The sequence below is a fragment of the Bolinopsis microptera genome, chromosome 1 (genome assembly GCF_026151205.1).
Source record: "Bolinopsis microptera isolate Bmic1 chromosome 1, MBARI_Bmic_1.0, whole genome shotgun sequence".
In the NCBI taxonomy this organism is placed as follows: domain Eukaryota; kingdom Metazoa; phylum Ctenophora; class Tentaculata; order Lobata; family Bolinopsidae; genus Bolinopsis; species Bolinopsis microptera.
Genome location: NC_087072.1, coordinates 3,619,093 through 3,633,810, shown reverse-complemented (window position 1 = coordinate 3,633,810; position 14,718 = coordinate 3,619,093). Strand labels below are relative to the sequence as shown.

At 37.0% G+C, this 14,718-nt stretch overlaps 1 protein-coding gene and 1 long non-coding RNA gene across 2 annotated transcripts; both read right to left on the bottom strand.

Annotated features, from left to right (window-relative positions):
- Nucleotides 1-944: 944 nt before the first annotated feature.
- Nucleotides 945-7,167, bottom strand: LOC134826284 (protein O-mannosyl-transferase TMEM260-like). The gene is made up of 12 exons (XM_063838611.1): nt 7,016-7,167; nt 6,520-6,870; nt 6,189-6,353; nt 5,734-6,023; nt 5,431-5,573; nt 5,058-5,227; nt 4,449-4,596; nt 4,045-4,228; nt 3,763-3,910; nt 3,424-3,560; nt 3,132-3,240; nt 945-2,284 (listed from the first exon to the last, which is right to left on the bottom strand). Exons 1-12 carry the CDS (start codon nt 7,157-7,159, stop codon nt 2,048-2,050), a joined length of 2,226 nt encoding a protein of 741 aa, XP_063694681.1. The 5' UTR covers nt 7,160-7,167; the 3' UTR covers nt 945-2,047.
- A 2,802-nt stretch (nt 7,168-9,969) lies between these two features.
- On the bottom strand, nt 9,970-14,510 carry LOC134815822 (uncharacterized). The gene is made up of 4 exons (XR_010160304.1): nt 13,957-14,510; nt 13,381-13,487; nt 11,180-11,338; nt 9,970-10,593 (listed from the first exon to the last, which is right to left on the bottom strand). It is a non-coding gene; the product is annotated as an uncharacterized LOC134815822 (long non-coding RNA).
- Nucleotides 14,511-14,718: the final 208 nt, after the last annotated feature.

The window sequence follows — 14,718 nt, the reverse complement described above, 5'->3', positions numbered from 1 at the left end:
TCCATGGGACCAAAAGCATCTGATAGATATCACTCCCTTCTATCAGAAACAACTAAAAAGTCAATTTCGAGGGAATTTTGATGAAGACCCCCGGCCCCCTTAATTGGTTGATTGATCCACTGATTGGGTCCACAGTTAGCCCAGTTATACAGAGTAGGTAGGTGGGCGTAAATGTACGAATGTTTCCCAGCTCAAAAATTTGTGCTCAAGCAGGCCACTGGATTTTCTGTAAAGTAAAGTATTATTTTCGAAAAGTCAATTTTTAACCATTTTTAACCATTTTATAGATTTCTTTAATGAAATTCTGACCAGAACCAATCTATTATCACTTTTAAATAGCTTTTATTCTGTTTGACAATCGTTACTTGTTGTGTTTTACTACTATTACTGAATAAAAAGCATATGTGTAAATTACTTGACACGTAAATTACTTGACATGTAACTTACTTGACGCTGGTATTGACATGATCTGATATCTATGGATCTAAATAAACAAGTACATTATGTCTTGACATCAGAGTTAGCTTGTTTTAGCAAGATTTCAGCAAGAAATAACATGAAATGTGGCCAGCAGAAAACTTTTTTGTTTTTTATGTATAGTAATTTACACTAAAAACAGGAGAAAGTAGAATAGCATTGCTCCGAATCTGCTTAAATTTTGAGTCCCAAATTTTGCATACAGCTTCAGTGAAGTGGTATGCACCTTTACAGATCAAGAATTAATGAATATTACAACAATCTCTTTTTAGTAAACAGCTTTTATTATAGAGTAGTTTTGGCGTGTAAAACATGACAATTTATGGGTATTTTGAAAACGCGATAACACAGAAACGAAGTGAGATATTTATAAGCGGTTTTTTGTGTCTTACAGTTTATGATCTTTTCTTTCAGACTCCAATCAAAGCTAGTTTCATAACTGAAATTTATTTTTTCCCCTCCTTGTTCATGTTTCATGAAATTGCCCATATATACCCTTACACAAACACTTGCATGAACAAACACACTCACACACACACAAACACTCACAAACACTCACACACACACACACACACAAACACTCACACACACACACACAAACACTCACACGAACAGACAAACATCCACACTCACTCACACACACACACACAAACACTCACACGAACAGACAAACATCCACACTCACTCACACACACACACACAAACACTCACACACACACACAAACACTCACAATCACTCACTCCCATACAAAAGCCAGTTTAGACAAGTCTAAGAGGTTTGAGCCCCAAAACATCTGGTAAGCACTTTAATGTTTATTGTTTTTGCTGTCACCAGTAATTATTAACTATATTATTAAATTCGATTGTGTGAATTTACAGCATTTATCTTAATTATTTATTATCTTCGGGCACAATAAAATACATTTGATGCCAGGGTATTTTATGAATCGACCGTTTGTTGATTCAGTTCAGCAATCTCAAATTTGAATTGCCGCACGTTTGATAATGTACTTAAAATCTAAAATCGAATCTAAGCTGACCCAGTCAACGCTAAATAAAGTAAAATATTCTCAATTATTATCTTCTGAACGGTTACAAGTTAAGCAGTTATCTGAAATTCATTTGTAGTTCCATATCATGAATAGTATGCAAAACATTGCTAATTACTGAAATACGAGGAATGAAAATATTATCTATATCAATATTAATAATCCAAAATTTCTTTAAAGCTTGATATTTCTGTATCATTAATATTCAAAGCCATTTGATCACTTTATACAGCCTTTGATTAGAAATATTACTAAATTTTTCATTACTAAATTATATCAAGAATAAGCCCTTGCAAACTTATTGTTCATCAGGAATAGTCACTCATGCATGAAAATGGAAACGTTACAAATTACTTTGGCCAGGTTATAAGTCATTATTAGTCATATTATATCAAAATTATTGTAGGGGAAATAATTCATGCTCATCAAAACAACTATAGTAGAAATAAAGGAAAGGCTTGATATTCCTAGATAACATAATACTAACTAAAATAACTTAACAATATCATCCACCCATACAGTTACTTGATCAGCTGGAGAGAAGAGAAGTCTTTCATGTCAATAACGGAGGTGATTGTGCCCCACATGCTGTCTTTACCGATTACAGAGTCCCTGTGCCACTCCACATAATTACTCCAGTACTTCTTGCACTCTTCTTGCCAGTATGTGCCCTTTTCTTTGTCAGCACCATTCGTAAAACTGTACAGGATCAGAGCTAGGTGACCTAAATTCTTCTCCATGGGTGAGATATAGTATATCTGAAAAGGTAGGGTTGAAAAAGGGTCACAAGCATATTCTACGAGATATTTTGATTTTGTGTTTTTTTTTTTCAAATCCCAGATTCACAAACACTGAACAGCTGCACGTTATTATATAAAACTGGAGCCAGATATAATTCATATTTTCATTTTGCATGACAATGTCAATATAGCATTCAAGATCTGCCAATATGTTCAATTGTGAATTGAGCACGTTATAAATTTTAGAATTCGACGATTCAGATAGTCCATCGCAAGTACACACGCATACTGTATAATCTTACTATATATAAAGCGAGACGATATATATATATATATATATATTTATTTATCCGTGCCATTTTACTGACACCACGGCATCAACTTTAACACGACTTTCCGCAAAAATCGTAAAAGATATACAACTGAAATTTTTTTGACGGGTCAAATGCTTTAATGGCCTTCAAATCAGCATGAAAAAATAAAAAATTGGCCAAGAAATAGGAGTTTTAGAGCCCAAAATTTGGACCCCCAAGTGGTGTCAAAAACGCGAATTAAATAGGTAATAATTATTTTAGTCTCTTGAGTCTTGACACCACTTTAGGGTTAGACGGGTTCCTGCTAGTAGTAATAGTGTAAGTGCAGTGCATATGAAAATACACAAGTTCAATTCTGTAACCGTACAGTTTTCTTACAGTATACAAGAACGGGATTACGACTATAAATTATCTAAATTAAAGTTCATTTATCATTCCACAAATTTTCTTGATGCCGCAGCCACAGACTTCTAATCGCTAAAAGCTTTAAATGACAAGATAATTACAAATTTAGAGGCCAGTTATTCACGGCAGTGGTATATAGTACTTACAACGTTCTGAGAGACAAGTCCCTTTTCCATCATGTCAAACACGTGTTTCCTGTTCTTAACCATCATCTCCATTGCTGTCTCATAATATTTTATCTTCAACGTGTGGTCGCTGAAACGAATTTCAAATAATACAACGGAATGAAGAAAAAAAAAACTCATTTAACATAATATAATCTATTTTATAATTCTAAAAATTATCTTTGTATGTCTGAATCATGCCGTTACCGCGGGCTTTCTGGTAAATATATATAATAAATATAATCCAAGAATTTTGAACAGCAAATATACTTACTTTACAGAGTTGGCTCTGTTCCAGAGCCAGACAGAAGGTTTAGTGTAAGTCTCCAACATACTCATAGCCATAGTATACTCCCAGGTTTCGGACTCATATCTGTCCAGATCAGGCAGAGGATATACTTCCAGATTTATCTGAAAATTATTGGAAATTACTTCAAATTATTATTTCAAAGTATAACATATCAAAGCGATAGATACATGTCCAAGCGAAAATAAAAGTGTTTTCAATTTCCGATCCACGTGACTGAAAACCCCTACTTTAGATAGTATAGGTAAGGCCTGGGGGGGGGAGGTATATCAACATTCAATATATCATTGTATTTTTAATGCTCACCACAGGAATAGTAGTGACATACTCCAGAGGGTCCACGTTGTCTGATACTCTGATGAACTTCTGACACATACCAAAGGGCCATCCCTCGTAGTGACCCGCAATACTGTTCTCTGCCTCTGGTACTGCTACACACATGTAGACAGGATACCTGGTGCGGATAATAGAGTCACGTGTTGAGTGTTAACACGTGTTGTCACAATGGAGTCACGTGTTGTCTTGCTTTTCTCACAGATGGACAAGTAACAGGTGATTTAAACTAAATTAAGAGCTCTCTCCACTCACTTGGTTAGGTTTTCGTCCAGGAACTTTTTGAGGTTATAGAAAGGATATGTGGAGTCTAATCCGGGCTTGTAAAGACCAGGGAATGAAACATCAGGGAAGTTAACTGGCATGAGCATTATGTAAAACCAGTAGGCTTGCATGAACTGCATGTCCATTACCATCACATCTGTCCGGTACTCTTCACCTGGTAGCAGCATTGTTTTAACACTTATTCAGGACAAAACACACAGCATCTAACCACCTTATCAAATATCAACTACATTGACACGTATAATAGGTTACTGGATGGTAGTAGGCAAGACATATCAATAATTCGTGAGTGAGATGAATCACTATTCGATATTTGCAATAATTTAGAGACTAGAGAGTTGTACACAGTCTACAATAATTAATAAAGCAGTTACCAATAGTGTGGTATCTGAATGTGTTGGTACTGAAGTCCCCGGAGGTCAGGAGAATGGTTTGTTTTGGCAACTCGTCCAGGATGTGACGAGAATAGTGCCAGAAATAGTGATTGTCATTTTCGTTGCAATCCTCATAATTGTGTTGCACCTGAAAATCCAGCTCGTCATTTTACGTGATAACATTTCAGAGTTTTGAATCGACGTTAAAATTATTGGTATTTTATGATTTCAACTTAACCTATAAAGGCTAAAAAATAATGTAATTTATCTAACAAAAACATAATTTCTTTTCAGTACCATCATGTTGATGTTATAATAACTGAATTAACATAAATAACATAAATAACATAAATAACATAAATAACATAAATAACATAAATAACATAAATAACATAAATAACATAAATAACATAAATAACATAAATAACATAAATAACATAAATAACATAAATAACATAAATAACATAAATAACATAAATAACATAAATAACATAAATCACATAAATTACATAAATTACATAAATTACATAAATTACATAAATTACATAAATTACATGACCCAACGTTAACCTACCACTGATTGTAGCCTATAATAATAACTTAACTAACCTGGTAACCAATAGCAAGCACAGCCAGGGATAGGAACAGATACTTCAGGGCAGGACACTGAGCTTTACTCTTTAGGAACTCAATAACCATCCCAACCCCACATCCAGCAATACAACACAGTGCCAGACTGGGCTGCAACCAGAACCTCTCCAATACACCGTGGAATATTCCTGATATAAATTTGGTTAGGGTCTATAATTAGCATTTAGCACGTATGACTATGAGTCTTTACTTATAGTACTGGAAAATTGGTTTAAACTTCAATCAATTGACATTAAGGCATATATAAATTGGATACCGGATAAGTGAACATTGTTTCAAGGGCTATTTTTATCGTTTTAAATTAAACATTTTAAATATTCTCCTTTCTAACCTGATGGGTTCTTGATATTGGCGAGTGAATCGAAAACAATATGGTATGTGCCGAACATAGCCATGTAAACTAACATCGTCTCCTTTTGTTTACTTGAACCCCAAATCAGAGCTATTGCCATTCCAACTACAAACAATATCCATCTGGATATATAACATATAAGTTGAAAGAACTGATAGTCAACGACAGGGAAAGAAAATAATCTAATTATTTGATTTGATTAATAGAAAGGTTAGGGTTGGGAATGGTCTACTATCATAATTGTGTTATTTGCAACGTTAAAAATGTTACAAAAAGACTTACGCAGCTATAGTGAGCTCATTTCTGGAGTCATTGAAGTAAACCATGAAGTTATCAATCAGTGTGGACTGCTCAGTGCTGCTAACCAATCGGAATGTTCCGAAATCTTCTCTCAGGAGATGTTTCTTGAAGTCAGAGAACAAGCGGTGGTCGCCCCATGTGACTCTAGCTTTAAAGAAGATGGAAGATATGGGAAGTTGGAGGTAGGGCGAGAGTCCAGCTAGTCCTCGGAGTCCCACTTGGAAGAGTGTATGTGTTTCTGCTAGGTCGTATTTAAACATTGTATACAAGACCTGAGTGAAAAAAGTCATGTAGACATTAGATAACAATAAAAGTTAAATAAGTCACAGTTCAAAGTTTAATTAGTTAAGATAAAATTATGGCGTTTCTCTCAAACTCTAGTCACTAATACGATTTTTAAGAAGACGTGTGAAATCAAAAAATGTAGTTTAACTTACCCATAATGCAGTAGGAAAAATATATAATACTGATGTATGTTGGTTAGTTAGCGATAAACCACATAGAAAAGCACCAAGTTTTGCTTCGTAATATTTTCCATTTCTTCCCTCGGCATTTGTAAACCTCCAAGCAGCATACATTATGACCATGATAAATAAGTTGCTCTGAAAAAAAAAAATAATTTGATTCAGCTTCATGATTCAGTGTAGCAGTGACAGTTACCTAAATTAACATCGACAATATGAAAACAAGATGTCTAGCAAAAGGCTAAGACAAGAATTCTAGCAAAGGCTTGAACTGTAAGTGTAATGAACACGACAGCAGACTTACCAAACTGAAAACTTCTCCCTGAATGCTCCACATCCAGAAAACTCTGCTAAAACCACACCAGCCTGCAGCTAGCACCCCAGCAGCATCTGAACCACTAAACCTCTTAACGTTGATGAACATCATCATATTTGTTATTCCAGCAATTGTAGACGACATTAGATTGAGCTTCCAAGCACAGCTACCAATGGGAAAGAGATTGATCATGATAGCAGCCATAGTGGTAAACAAAGGGTAACCAGGTGGATGGGAAACTCCAAAGTCTTTAGCAGTGGACATCAGCTCCCCTGAGTCACCTCCTGGTAAGCCTGGATACATGGTGAAGATGTAGAGGGATGCTGACCCCAAAAACACCTGGAAGTGAAGACTTATTCATTAATTTGTAGTCAATCTTAGTGTGTTTATATTTAATCATGATGGTGAGGCGAGACCCTTAGTTTGGCTCTAAATTGTTCCTGATTCAATTTTAAATATTAATTATTAAGTTAATAAAACTCACCAATGAAGCCAAAATCTTTTCTTCTTTATCATAAAACAGAGGTTCTGGTTCATAACTATCTAATTCTGGATCATCTGACGGCTTTCCTGAGCGCTTTATAGCACCGCGTGGTGTTTTAGTGGCTTTCCCTTTCCCTTTTGCCATGTGCCCTTCAAAAAGTGGTATCTTAGAAATAAAATCTTAAGAGACAAAGCCAAATTAAATCAAGAATCAATTCAAAGTGGAGCCACAAGATACCACAAGAGACTCGCTGAAAAACTATCCCAGAAGAGAGGAGAAGACTATGCGGCTATTATGTGTTACATGCGCACCAGGATTAGATTCTCAATCCTCAGGAGCACCCTGATAGCGGTCAGGGGTGAGAGAGGGAGACGGCAATCGTATACATTGCCAGTCAGTGTAACTTCGTTTAACTTGATACCTGCCACCATGGACTATGAATGTTTCTAGACACTATCCTTTTGATATTGAGATATTGGTATCTCAGATCACGTGTACATCGTTCCTTTTTTTTAATTTAATGCATATATTGTTTGAATGACCTTTTCCCATTCAAAGTGGATGGGTAGAAATTTTAATCGAGTGAACAATAGTTTGAAACTGAGCATAAAAAGTTAAGCTCTGTCACTAGTCACTGCTCTGCAGAGTAGGTTTTATCTTTAGACTGGCATCTAGAGTAATAGAAAAGAAAGATATTGGCTAACCTGCCTTACACAGCACTCAAACACCTGGCATGTATGTGATATTTGAAGTTGGTGACATGTATGTCCAGTGATATTTGAAGTGTAAGGATCAGAAGATCAATCTCTCGTTTCTTCACTACTTAAGGAAAGAAAAATGTCTACATTCAGGTTATAAGGGAAAATGATCATCAAAATATTACACATGCACAAACCTGTCGCAATCAAGATACATCTGTAAAACAAAATTATGAAACAGTGGCCTTGTGCAACGACTGCTATACTACCACTGCACTGTCCAGAGGGCACCTTAGAGGGCAGCATTATTCCAAATTGTAGGCATTTAAAATATAAAGAATGTCCGATTCGTATATTATCCTGTTCATTTTAAGGTCAAGTCTACACAAACAAAATATTTCGCGTAAATTGGGGTATAAATTAAAGGAGGTTTTTTATTACAGGTCAAGCAGTGAGAGAGAGAGAGAGAGAGGGTGGGGAGAAAATTACAATCGGTCTCAGCAGCTGTGTGTCGTGATCAAATTAGACCTTGTATAAATTTCGGCTCTTACTAATTCGCTCGCCCAAAAATTTCACCCTTATCACAACCCTAACCCTAACCACAACCCCGAAGCTAACCATAACCCTTACCACAACCCTAACCCTAACCCAAGCCCTAAACAATCGAATTCATGTTTTACTAGCCTGTCACGTGACCAAAACAGTTTTTTGCCCATAACTCTCTGTGGAAACATTGTTACACTACGTCATGTGGAGTGATTCGGAATCAGCGTCAAAAAATACACCGATTCAGATCAATTTCACACCCCAAAGGGCCTTTTCACAAGAATTTTCTTAAAATTTGGGCAAGCGATTTAGTAGGAGCGATAAATTTCAGATAGACCTGCTGCTGTGATATTACTGTGCAATTACTAAGGATAATTAAAACCACCAATTTAACCACCCTCTGTTGACCAGGACTCTGTGATTAAGCAAAGAAATATGCTCAAATGTTGCAAACAAACTATGAGCAATTGGAATACTTTTAAAGGAGAATCAAAAACTAAAAACGCTACTGTCTTAATTCTCCTTGTAGCGCGATGCACTACTGGGTCGCGCGCGCATCAAATAATGCTTCTCGGTAGATCGGCGAGATGCACCACTGTGCCTCACCGAGCTGCGAAGGATTGACATCGTGAATCAATAATTCTCCATGAAAAGCAATGCACTACTGGGCCGCGCCGCGCATCAAATAATTCTTCTCGGTAGATCGGCGAGATGCACCACTGGGCCTCGCCGAGCTGCGAAGGATTGACATCGTGAATCAACTGTCAACACTATGGTCTGCGTTGACCATTGTTAATGGTCTGGCCCGGCGCGCGCTACTTCGTAGCACTTGCCATCTTCGAAGAAATTTAGACGAGTAACCTCCGTCAATGGTCTGCGAAGACCGTCAACTTTGGGGTCGTTCGCATATTACGTAATCAGCCGAGGGGGAGGGGGTTTCCAAATGCTTACGGTTGATTACGGGGGGGTTGGTCATTGATTACGTAATCAAAATTTTCGTTTTTTCCCCTCTAGAATAATAGCAATTTGACATAATACAGTTGTAGGTTTACAACCTACCAGGACGCGCGCCGAGTTGGACTCGTCGACGGTCCTGGTAGGTAGAAATACGACTCAATTACGGCTTGACATACGTTGCATGCCACTTTTCGCGCGCGAAGCGCGCGCCGCCGAAGGTACATTCGGTACACGTACTCAAGTTCGACACGCAATCTAGTTCGTCACTTACTGTAGTTCGACAAACCCTGAGGTTCGACTCTGTCGAACTAAAGTGCTCTATCTTGACTCATCAAGTTCGACACGCACAAAAGTTAGACAAGAGAACTTTGACTGTCAGACTAGAGTTTTGAAATCTCTAATATCAAGCAACTATCCTTTACGAGCTTGAAATTTATTCTAGTTTGTTTGTTTTCCACTTGTCTCATGCTGTTCAATTATGTGTGTATGTAATTCCTATTATCCATATTTATATGATCTATGTAAGTTCAACTCTTACTTCGTTTTATAGATCTAGATTGTAGATTATGCTTGTGAGTTGAATAGTGAGCTAATTAGTGATTCACTCCCGGCGCGAGAACAAAGCGCCAGGAAAATCACTCCTGCGCGCAGTGTTGTGACCTCCCTTCGTCGTAATTAGCTCGTATTCAGATTGAACAATTTTGAAGTCAAATAAATGTTGTTTCTTTTAGACTTAAATAAACAATATGGATGTAGTCTGAAAGTAATTTGTCTACTAAATAACATTTTGAAACTATGAACAAAATTGGCGAAAATTTGCCGTAGATGTGACCAAAAAACTACGCGCAGAACTAAATATTTCTTCATAGACGCGTGAAAATTTTTGAGTTTAACATTGAATATTTTAGCTTGGTTATTGTAATACTTAATTTTCAAGTCTCTATCCGATAACTAAATATTTTATCTTTACGACAGTATAAAATTTGTTTGTATATTTGCTAAATTAAAAAAACAGTAGGAATAGAAACGTCGAAGGTCTTGCGCTTATTTCAGTCCCAAAATATACTCTAATCATAAACTTCATAAAACCCACTGAAAATGATGTCTACAGGCATATTAAGCCCTTACACCTTCCCAAATCATTTAGCAAGGATTCAGAGCCAGTTTTTAAAATTAGCTTTCGAATATCATTGTTAAGACATAAAACTATAAATAAATGAGTGCCTTTTTCTCTTTCGTCTCGATAGTTTCTCTTTCATTTTAACATTATACATTAGTAAAAGCAATCAGCGATCTTTATTAATCATTGAAAGAGTAGAGTAATTGGTCCTCGTCAATGTTTAGTGTCTGATTACAGTTTCGGTCCGACCTCCACAACTGAAAAGATATTGGGGGTATTATCAGTTATGTAAATGGAAAAATTATATTTGCATCATAAAACTATGAAAACATTGAAACTAATGTTTTTGAAGGCTCGCCTATTCGTTTAAGCAATCAAATAGTCAGTGCATGCACAGTAAAGAACAGTTGAAGGCACCGGGAATGTTTCAAATATAACCTCTGTCTACTATCAAGTATCAGACCACACACTCCACTATCCACTATGTACTATAATGTACAATGGCAATTAAAATGTGTTCCCGCCATTTTAAAATCCGCGCATCTTGCGCCGTGACCATGACGGTCACAGCGCATGCTGGTGAACGGAGGTAGGCTGGTGAACGAGTTATTGGGACAAAATTGGAACATTTTGGAACATTGGTTACATCGGTTGTAGACATGCAGTGATTCCCAAACTTGGTTTGAGTGGTCCTAGGACCAATCTAAACGCTTTCCGGCCAGTTTTAAACCGTTCTGAGCACTTTTAGTTTTAGGAGAATATTAATTTTTGTTCATTTTCGTGCATTCCATGAACCTGGGTAATTTTCATGCTCATTGGAATTTAGAAGGTAAAATAACTCACATAACAGTGCTCCCGACAAGTTTCACGGATATAGTGATTGAGTTTCTAGTCACCTAGCCTCTTGGCCTGAAAGATTTCTTGTTCGGCAGGGTGACTGCTTGAACGTCAACTTCAACCTTTCCCACTGTGCACTGCATCGAATCGAGGTAGAGTTGTTAACTGAAATATTACATTCAGTCTAGCGACCTTTAAATCTGGGTCAAACTTAGTATTTCTGAAAGTTTCGCAAAATGTTATTGATTACAGAGGGTGTGTCACGCCACTCTCTCCTTAAGATCTTGCAGATGTTAGCACCATACCGTACCTGTTCATTATAATAGCCCTAGACTATTGCATGAGACAAGCCTTAAGCAAGCACCCTGAAATAGGATTTACCATTTAGCCTTATAGGAGTAGGAGAGTCAAGGTGGAGAAGATATCGGTCACTGGTTTTGTGGATGACATTGCTCTGATAGCAGATACTGAAAAGGAGACAGAGACGCTGATGCAAGAGATAGAAAGGGTTGCTGCCACAGTGGGACTTAGAATGAATGAAGGGAAAAACTAAATTCATTACTCAGAACATCGAGAACCCTGATACCATCAAGTCTCTGGGTAACCATGCTGAAAGAAAGCCTGTCTCTGAAGAAGGAGAGACGATAAAAACGTGATGCGATACGGTATGTTGAAATAAAGCCTGTCTCTGAAGAAGGAGAGACGATAAAAACGTGATACGATACGGTATGTTGAAATAAAGCCAGTCTCTGAAGAAGGAGAGATGATAAATACGTGATACGAAACGGTATGCGAAAGCTATGTAGTTGATCAGACTTAAAGTTACGTGTTCTTAAGAGGGTGAGAGGTTCTTTAGTAAGGCCGACTGATTAAATGAGGCTCTGAAATGAACAGGAATCTAGCAATAATAGCATGGAGAGTGGGGAAATCAAAACGCGGAATAATAATCTAACTCTAAGTTAACGATAAACTGGTACAGAAATCAAAAGTCCGAACACGGAGTCTAGGAGTAGGAAATAGCTGTGAACCAAACAAACAGAATGGCACCCGTGCATGATATATTAAAATATGTACCGTTCTAGGATGCCTCCGCAAACTTTTTCTCCTCTGTAAATGCATGTGTTAGTGCTGTAGCGAAAGCTATGTAGTCGATCAGACTTCAAGTTACGTGTTCTTATTAGGGTGAGAGGTTCTTTAGTAAGGCCGACTGATTAAATGAGGCTCTAAAATGAACGGGAATCTAGCAATAATAGCATGGAGAGTGGGGAAAATCAAAAAGCGGAATAAATAATCTAACTCTATAAGTTAACGATAAACTGGTACAGAAATCAAAAGTCCGAACAAGGAGTCTAGGAGTAGGAAATAGCTGTGAACCAAACAAACAGAATGGCACCCGTGCATGATATATTAAAATATGAACCGTTCTAGGATGCCTCCGCAAACTTTTGCTCCTCTGTAAATGCACGTGTTAGTGCTGTAGCGAAAGCTATGTAGTCGATCAGACTTCAAGTTACGTGTTCTTATTAGGGTGAGAGGTTCTTTAGTAAGGCCGACTGATTAAATGAGGCTCTGAAATGAACAGGAATCTAGCAATAAAAGCATGGAGAGTGGGGAAAATCAAAACGCGGAATAATAATCTAACTCTAAGTTAACGATAAACTGGTACAGAAATCAAAAGTCTAGGAGTAGGAAATAGCTGTGAACCAAACAAACAGAATGGCACCTGTGCATGATATGTTAAAATATGTACCGTTCTAGGATGCCTCCGCAAACTTTTGCTCCTCTGTAAATGCACGTGTTAGTGCTGTAGCGAAAGCTATGTAGTCGATCAGACTTCAAGTTACGTGTTCTTATTAGGGTGAGAGGTTCTTTAGTAAGGCCGACTGATTAAATGAGGCTCTAAAATGAACGGGAATCTAGCATGAAGACTGGGGAAAATCAAAAAGCGGAATAAATAATCTAACTCTAAGTTCTCCACTACCTGAATATTGATCGGGAACAGGTTAGCCGCGTATGTGGAAAGAGTGAGTTAGATTATAGGTAACAACGGGTAGTCTCAAGCTACCCGTCTTTGCACCGTAACTTAGCCATCTGATCTAGAAGAGGAAGGAAGGTTATCATCTACACATACTGTATTAGGAAGTTAATCGTGTCCTAGCTACAGATCATACCTTATTAAGAAGTTTATCGTATCCTGAAAAAAATACCTTATTAGGAAGTTTATCGTGTCCTAGAAACAGGCCATATAACAGAATTATCACTTTCTCCTCCTCCCAATCCACAGTATTCCGGAGTTTCTGCAACGTCACTAAAACTGCAAAATATTGTAAGTTCATATGTAGATTCTATAAAAGGTTTGAATTAAAGCAGAGAGGTTAATAAGCACTTATCATATTTAGATTATAGTTCAGTCAGTTTTTTTTGAGACGCCTCCATGAACCACCACGGGGCGACCTGCCCAGTAGTAAGAGCTGCCCAGTAGTAAGAGCTGCAGGAAATCACAAAAGCAATGAGGAATGTTGAAATTAAATGACTTTTGTCATTTATGGGTGCTTGTATAATAATTTTACCGCAAGATTTTGATAATCTTTGTAATAAACTAGTGCAATGATTGGACAAGTCACAATCAACAATGATAAAAGTGTTTTATATAAAATAACCTAAAGCGAGAATGTCGTTAGTTAACTATAAAATACAGTACCAAGCGATGTATTAAAGTAACACAATTATACTCGTTCTAATTGATATTAGCTTACTTTGATTCATGTTCAACGAAAACCTACCTTTTATCTGCTTTCGTGAAATTCAAAAGTGATGTTAAAGTAACACGAGCCCTTTAAAGCTTGCAGGGGTTCCTCCTATTATCGTTGATCAATTATGTACCAAGTACACTATGTAATACAGCAAAGTCGTCAGTCGATAACTGCTGTTAAAGCCATGAAAGTTCAAAGCGAGTGCAGAAACAAGAAATGGCGCGAAATCATAATGTTCAAGCCACACGTACAACGTATGATCTGCATTATGCTCCTTCATCAACTAATTCTAGTTTTAAACGATTTTGACACGCTAAAATGCGCGCGTGGATTTGCGCGGCGCGTAGAAAAATTTTAAAGCTGTCGGATAGAGGTTAATAAATTTTTCTACTGTCAACACAGCCCAAGTTATTCATGTTTTAATATCAAAAAATGTCCGATTTTTTTGTATTATTTTTAACTAATTTCCTTTTCAAATCGCTGCCACATCAAAATTATTTTACGAAAGTACATTAAATTTTCACAGAAAGCAAGCTCAATCGTTTTAGAACTAAATTAAAAAAGAATTTAATATAAAAATGTTAAAACTTTAAAATTATCGATGGAATAAATTGCCAACGTCCAAATGTGTGTAAAATACGACGAAGGGAGGTCACAACACTGCGCGCAGGAGTGAAAATAAGACTATTTTTCGCGCGAACTTGTAAATTTACTAACGCCGCGCAGAGGTGCTCCTTCCTGGTGTATCCATAACATCTCTGATATTTGTGATACGTAACATGTATCAAATTA

Bases quoted from the DNA above. Each gene is read 5' to 3' on its own strand.
- LOC134826284 (XM_063838611.1), bottom strand. From the start codon at position 7,159: ATGGCAAAAGGGAAAGGGAAAGCCACTAAAACACCACGCGGTGCTATA. The intron at 3,911-4,044 runs GTGAGTGGAGAG...TATCCGCACCAG, and splicing joins CTGGACGAAAACCTAACCAA to GTATCCTGTCTACATGTGTG. The intron at 3,561-3,762 runs GTGAGCATTAAA...AATAATTTTCAG, and splicing joins ATGTCACTACTATTCCTGTG to ATAAATCTGGAAGTATATCC.